General features: G+C 47.7%; 1 protein-coding gene across 1 annotated transcript in view; it reads left to right on the top strand.

Annotated features, from left to right (window-relative positions):
* LOC143275071 (nitric oxide synthase-like) overlaps positions 1-7,500 on the top strand; it is a 142,274-nt gene that overhangs the window by 91,242 nt on the left and 43,532 nt on the right. The window contains exons 11-13 of the mRNA XM_076579135.1: positions 645-746; positions 2,654-2,848; positions 5,710-5,807. Of these exons, the coding sequence (XP_076435250.1) occupies positions 645-746; positions 2,654-2,848; positions 5,710-5,807 (395 nt within the window). The remainder of the gene's footprint in view (positions 1-644; positions 747-2,653; positions 2,849-5,709; positions 5,808-7,500) is intronic.

Below are 7,500 nucleotides of genomic sequence, written 5' to 3' on the forward strand. Positions count from 1 at the left end.
ATGTGTGTGTGTGTGTTTGTGCGCGCGCGCGTGTTAATGTGTGGGGGGTGGGGATTGTGGATTAAAGGGTGGTATGCATAAAAGGGTTAAGTTAGAATACTGGGATCAACAATCCGTAAAAAATAAGTGTAATAGCAATTAGCAACATGAACAACAACAACAACAACGCAATTGAATATAATATGTAGGTCGCATCATAAAAACCCGCCTATTGGACAATGTACCATTGATTCAGCAATTTCGAATAATAATAAATGGTGTGGGTCTGTGTCTGTGCGTGTTGTGCGCGCGCGTGCATGCATGCATGCGTGTGTCTATACATATGCATACATACATACATACATACATACATGCATACGTATGGTTTAAAACACACATGCAGTCCTTTATTACAAGCCTCTGAGTAAAATCAACTAAGTACAGGAAAAGAAAATGGAGAAAAAAAAAATCGAATTATTAACAGTCAGAAAATCATGCAGGGCATGCTGCTGTTGGCTTTAGATTAGAAAATAAAAAGAGCTTGGAGATATTTAGTACATTGTTCACAAAATGTTGGTAAGTAATTATGTGTGTGTGTGTGTGTGTGTGTGTGTGTGTGTGTGTGTGTGTGTGTGTGTGTGTGTGTGTGTGCGTGCGTGACACAGAAAGTGGCCACCAGCATGGGGCTGGACACCAGGAAAAGCTCCTCACTGTGGAAGGACCGGGCCCTGGTGGAGGTCAACATTGCCGTGCTCCACAGTTACCAGGTAACCCTGTCTGCTTGTCTGTCTGTCTGTTTCTCTGTCTGTGTCTCTGTGTCTCTGTCTCAGTCTCTATGTCTCTGTCTCTCTGTCTCTCTTCACCCCTCCTCTCTCTCTCTCTCTCTCTCTCTCTCACAAGTAGCAAAGCTCACAACACACTATGAAAGAAACCAAAAATCACGTGCTGATTTCATGTTAGGAAGCTCTCTCTGTCTCTCTCTCTCTGTCTCTCTGTCTGTCTGTCTGTCTGTCTGTCTGTCTCTCTCTCTCTCTGGCTTATTTAAATACACACACACACACACACACACACACACACACACACAATCACATTCACAATCACATTCACAATCGCAATCACACACTTTCGCTTTGAAATAAACAAGAATCACGTGTTGAATTATGAATCCCTCTGTCTCTTTCTCTCTGTCTCTGTCTCTCCGCCTCTGTCTGTCTGTCTGTCTGTCTGTCTGTCTCAATCTCTCTCTATCTCTGTCTCTCTCACTTTCTCCCCTTCTCACCAGCAGGGGCAGTGCTCACAACACACAACAGACAAACGAAATTCACAGAATCACGTGCTGAATAATGATCCCCCCCCCCTCTCTCTCTCTCTCTATCTATATCTCTCTCTCCCACATCTCTCTCTGTGTCTCTGTCTCTCTCTCCCCCCCCCCTCTCTCTCCCCCTCTCTCCCTCTTTCTCCCCTTCTCTCTCCCTCTCTCTCTCTCCTCCCCCCTCTCTCTCTCTACTATCCCTCCTCCCCCTCTACTCCTCCTGCTCCAGCTCTTTCTACTTCTCCTTTTTTTTCTTCTCCCCTACCACCCTCCCTCCCACGTCTGCTCCTCCTCTTTCCATTCCTCCTACTTCTTCCTCCTCCTCCTCCCTCTCTAATCCCCCACCCCTCCCCTTCTTCTCCCCCTCCTCCCTCTCTTCTCATCCTTTTTTTTCCGTTTCTTCTAATTCCTTCTCCTCCAATCACTCTCCTCCTCCTCCTCCTCCACCCGCTCTCCTCCTCCACTAATATTTTCTCTCTCCCCCCCCCCCCACCCCTTCCACTAGACCTTGAGTGGTGGTCTGGACGCTGGTCTTTCGGATGGGACGACGAACCGAAGTCCCGTGTGCAGCATGCACTTAGCGCACGTAAAAGATCCCACGGCAACAACAGGGTTGTTTGTTCCTGGCAAAAATTCTGTACAAAAAATCCTCTTTGATAGGAAAAACAACTAAAACTGCTTGCAGGAAAAAAATAACCCCCCCCCCCCACCCCCCCAAAAAAAAGAAAAGGGGGGGGGGGAGAGGGAGGGGGGTGTTGTTGTGTAACGACGTGCTCTCCCTGGGTAGAGCAGCCCAAATTTCAAACAGAGAACTTTGTTGTGATAAAAAGAAATACAAATACTCCTTGCTCTAATCCGCCTCGCTGTCCACTCCTACTCCTCCTTTCCTCAGTGCTTCTCCTCCACCCTCCTACCCCTCCCCCCTCCCCCCTACTCCTCCTCCTCCCCCATACTCCTCCTCTTCCCCCTACCGCTCCCCATCCCCTACTCCTCGTCCTCCCCATACTTCTCCTCCTCCCCATACTTCTCCTCCCCCCCCCTACTCCTCCTCCTCCCCTACTTCTCCTCCTCCCCCTACTTCTCGTCCTCCCCCTACTGCTTATCCTACCCGTACTCCTCGTCCTCCCGCTACTCCATCCCCCTATCCCACCTCCTCCCCCTACTCCTCGTCCTCCCCCTACTTCTCCTGCTCCTACTCCTCGTCCTCCCCCTACTCCTCGTCCTCCCCCTACTCCGCGTCCTCCCCCTACTCATCCAACACCAACTTCAAAGTTGAAGAAACCGAAACTAGAAATTGAAACCGAAACCGAAAGTGAAAGTGAAACTAGACTCTTCTTCTCATTCTCTCTCTGTCTCTGACAGGCGTCAGGCGTGACCATCACGGACCACCACGCCGCCTCGGACTCCTTCATGAAGCACATGGAGAACGAGCAGCGGCTGCGAGGGGGCTGCCCGGCTGACTGGGTGTGGGTGGTGCCGCCCATGAGCGGATCCATCACCCCCGTGTTCCACCAGGAGATGCTGCTGTACAAGCTGAGGCCCTCGTATGAGTACCAGGTACACGTGTGTGTGTGTGTGTGTGTGTGTGTGTGTGTGGAAGGAGGGTTGGGAGGAGGGACAAGGAGGAGGTAGTATGTGTGTGTGTGTTTGTGTTTGTTTGTGTCGTGGGGTGGGCCAACATGCTTAACTTTTGTTGTTTGTTGTTTTTTTATTTGTGTGTGTCATAATAAATTGAATTTGTCATATTTGTGTTCAGAATAATGCTGTATCCTTTCTGTGTTACTGTTCATTTCTTAATCCACAAAAATACCATGTCTTAACCAGACATAACAGTTGATGTGACCATTGTTGAACCCCCACCCCCCACCCCTAAAAAAAACAACAACAAACATTGAGCACAGTACCCAATATTTGTATCAGTTACATGAAGTATGTCACATTTTCATGTGCTGCCACAGGGTTTTCCTGAAACACCTCTTGTCTTGTCTTGTCTTGTCTTGTCTTGTCTTGATGTGGGTGGGGACGGGGTGTTGGGGTGTTGCAGCAGGAAGAGCTATGGAAAGCTGTATAATGACAACATGTGGCCTGTGTGTCTTGTAACAGGAAGAGCTGCGGAAAGCTGTATTCTGACAACATGTGGCCTGTGTCTTGTAACAGGAAGGGCCGTGGAAAGCTGTATAATGACAACATGTGGCCTGTGTGTCTTGTAACAGGAAGAGCTGCGGAAAGCTGTATTCTGACAACATGTGGCCTGTGTCTTGTAACAGGAAGAGCTATGGAAAGCTGCATTCTGACAACATGTGGCCTGTGTCTTGTAACAGGAAGAGCTATGGAAAGCTGTATAATGACAACATTGTGGCCTGTGTCTTGTAACAGGAAGAGCTATGGAAAGCTGTATAATGACAACATTGTGGCCTGTGTCTTGTAACAGGAAGAGCTATGGAAAGCTGTATAATGACAACATGTGGCCTGTGTCTTGTAACAGGAAGAGCTGCAGAAAGCTGTATAATGACAACATGTGGCCTGTGTCTTGTAACAGGAAGAGCTGCAGAAAGCTGTATAATGACAACATGTGGCCTGTGTCTTGTAACAGGAAGAGCTGCGGAAAGCTGTATTTCTGACAACATGTGGCCTGTGTCTTGTAACAGGAAGAGCTGCGGAAAGCTGTATTTCTGACAACATGTGGCCTGTGTCTTGTAACAGGAAGAGCTGCGGAAAGCTGTATTCTGACAGCATGTGGCCTGTGTCTTGGAACAGGAAGAGCTGCGGAAAGCTGTATTCTGACAGCATGTGGCCTGTGTCTTGGAACAGGAAGAGCTGCGGAAAGCTGTATTCTGACAGCATGTGGCCTGTGTCTCTTAACAGGAAGGGCCGTGGAAAGCTGTATTTCTGACAACATGTGGCATGTGTCTTGTAACAGGAAGATCTATGGAAAGCTGTATTCTGACAACATGTGGCCTGTGTCTTGTAACAGGAAGAGCCGTGGAAAGCTGTATAATAACATGTGGCCTGTGTCTTGTAACAGGAAGAGCCGTGGAAAGCTGTATAATGACATGTGGCCTGTGCCTTGTAACAGGAAGAGCTGCAGAAAGCTGTATTCTGACAACATGTGGCATGTGTCTTGTAACAGGAAGAGCCGTGGAAAGCTGTATTCTGACAACATGTGGCCTGTGTCTTGTAACAGGAAGGGCCGTGGAAAGCTGTATTCTGACAACATGTGGCCTGTGTCTTGTAACAGGAAGAGCTGCGGAAAGCTGTATAATGACAACATGTGGCCTGTGTCTTGTAACAGGAAGGGCCGTGGAAAGCTGTATTTCTGACAACATGTGGCCTGTGTCTTGTAACAGGAAGAGCTATGGAAAGCTGTATTCTGACAACATGTGGCCTGTGTCTTGTAACAGGAAGAGCTATGGAAAGCTGTATTCTGACAACATGTGGCCTGTGTCTTGTAACAGGAAGAGCTATGGAAAGCTGTATTCTGACAACATTGTGGCCTGTGTCTTGTAACAGGAAGAGCTATGGAAAGCTGTATAATGACAACATGTGGCCTGTGTCTTGTAACAGGAAGAGCTATGGAAAGCTGTATTCTGACAACATGTGGCATGTGTCTTGTAACAGGAAGAGCTGCAGAAAGCTGTATTCTGACAACATGTGGCATGTGTCTTGTAACAGGAAGAGCTGCAGAAAGCTGTATTCTGACAACATGTGGCATGTGTCTTGTAACAGGAAGAGCTGTGGAAAGCTGTATTCTGACAACATGTGGCATGTGTCTTGTAACAGGAAGAGCCGTGGAAAGCTGTATTCTGACAACATGTGGCCTGTGTCTTGTAACAGGAAGAGCCGTGGAAAGCTGTATTCTGACAACATGTGGCATGTGTCTTGTAACAGAAAGAGCCGTGGATAGCTGTATTCTGAAAGTGGCTGAGTCTTGTAACAGAAATAACCGTGCATAGCTGTATGCTGACAACGTGTGGCTGTGTCTTTCAGGAAAGATGTAATCTGACAACATGTGGCTGTGTCTTTCAGGACAGATGTAATCTGACAACGTGTGGCTGTGTCTTTCAGGAAAGCTGTAATCTGACAACGTGTGGCTGTGTCTTTCAGGACAGATATAATCTGACAACATGTGGCTGTGTCTTTCAGGACAGATGTAATCTGACAACGTGTGGCTGTGTCTTTCAGGACAGATGTAATCTGACAACATGTGGCTGTGTCTTGCAGGAAAGCTGTAATCTGACAACATGTGGCTGTGTCTTTCAGGACAGATGTAATCTGACAACGTGTGGCTGTGTCTTTCGGGAAAGAGCTGTAATCTGACAACGTGTGGCTGTGTCTTTCAGGACAGATGTAATCTGACAACATGTGGCTGTGTCTTACAGGAAAGCTGTAATCTGACAACGTGTGGCTGTGTCTTGCAGGAAGAGCCGTGGAAGACGCACGTGTGGAAGAAGGACCGCGACAAACCCAAGAACCTGGAGCGCTCCAAGAGGAAGTTTGGATTCCGAGAACTGGCCAGGTGGGTTGTGTGTTAGGGTGGCCTGGGTGGAGAGAGAGAAGGTGGAGAGTGAGAGGGGGGGGGAGAAACAGGGAGAAAGAGGGAGAGGAAGAGGGAGAGAGAGAGACAGAGGGGAGAGATAGAGGGAGAGAGAGAGAGAGAGAGGAGGGAGGGAGAGAGAGACGGAGAGAGAGAGAGAGAGACGGAGAGAGGGAGAGAGAGAGGAGGGAGGGAGAGAGAGAAGGAGAGGGTAAGAGAGAGGGAGGGAGAGGGAGAGAGAGACCCACGTTTCCGCATGCACGTCAGTTGGTGCGTGCGTGCATGCTTGCACATGTGTGTATTTATACGTAAGTTTGTGTGTGTGTAGCAGCAGTAGTAGTAGTTGTGGTAGTGGAGGAGGAGGAGTAAGTAGCAGTCTCTGAAGTTTGCCTTTCCACTTGATGTTAGAGAAACCAGGAGGAAATGAATGTGTGTGTGTGTGTGTGTGTGTGTGTGTGTGTGTGTGTGTGTGTGGTGTGCTGTTGTGTAGTTGTTTTTTGTTTTGAAGAAAGTAGAAGTAGTAATAAAAGTGACAGCAACTGCAGAAATAGTCGCCGAATGTACCCATTTTCACAAGATTAATATTAGAGACATCAGGAGGGAATGGGTGCGACATTGTGTGTATGTGTGTGTGTGTGTGCTGCGTCTGTGTGCTTTATGTGCGCCTGTGTACACCCGTGTGTGTGTGTAAAGTGTGCCCATGTGAGTGCGTGCGTGCGTGCGTGCGTGTATAAATGTGTGTTGGTATGTGTTTGCGAAACACGCGCATGTGCGTGCAGGCACAGTAAAGATATAACGTACATACATATGCACGTTTTGCAAAGCAGCGTTCTTTCAGACGGTTTCTTGCCGGTGAGATTTCTGTTCGCTACCGGCATTTCGCATTGTACGTTGAACTAACAACAACAGCAATAACAACAACGACGGTATGTAGCTTGATGCTGAGAGAACGGAGACAGGTTACAAAAAGAAAGAAGAAGAAGAAGAAAACAAAGAAGAAAAATCGAAAATCGCTACAAGACAAAACACAATAGAATCCCATTCCTTTTCTCCAACCTATCTGAAAATCAACTCCAGTGGGTGTAGTGTGGATGAACTAATGATAATAACGAGAACAACAACAAAACTGCATGATCAAAATAAAGTGAAAGAGAACAAAACAACACAAACATCAACAACAACATCAAACAACACCGACAACCCCAACACCGGGTGCAATAGCCGAATGGTTAAAGCGTTGGACTTTCAATCTGAGGGTCCTGGGTTCGAATATCGGTGCACCTGGTGGGTAAAGGGTGGAGATTTTTCCGATCTCCCAGGTCAACGTATGTGCAGACCTGCTTGTGCCTGAACCCCTTTCGTGTGTATGCGCACGCAGAAGATCAAATACGCACGTTAAAGATCCTGTAATCCATGTCAGAGTTCGGTGGGTTATGGAAACAAGAATATACCCAGCATGCACACCCACGAAAACGGAGTATGGCTGCTTACATGGCGGGGTAAATAAAAAACAAACAAACGGTCATACACGTAAAATGTTACATGTCTGTCTGAGTGTGTATGTGTGTGCGTCTGAAATCTGATTGAATGACACAGGAAACGAATGATGAGCGCCCAGTGGCAGCCGTCAGTCGGCTCTACCCAGGTAGGCAGCCTGTGGTGCAAATGTCCCCGT

This window comes from Babylonia areolata, chromosome 29 (assembly GCF_041734735.1).
Source record: "Babylonia areolata isolate BAREFJ2019XMU chromosome 29, ASM4173473v1, whole genome shotgun sequence".
In the NCBI taxonomy this organism is placed as follows: Eukaryota; Metazoa; Mollusca; class Gastropoda; order Neogastropoda; family Buccinidae; genus Babylonia; species Babylonia areolata.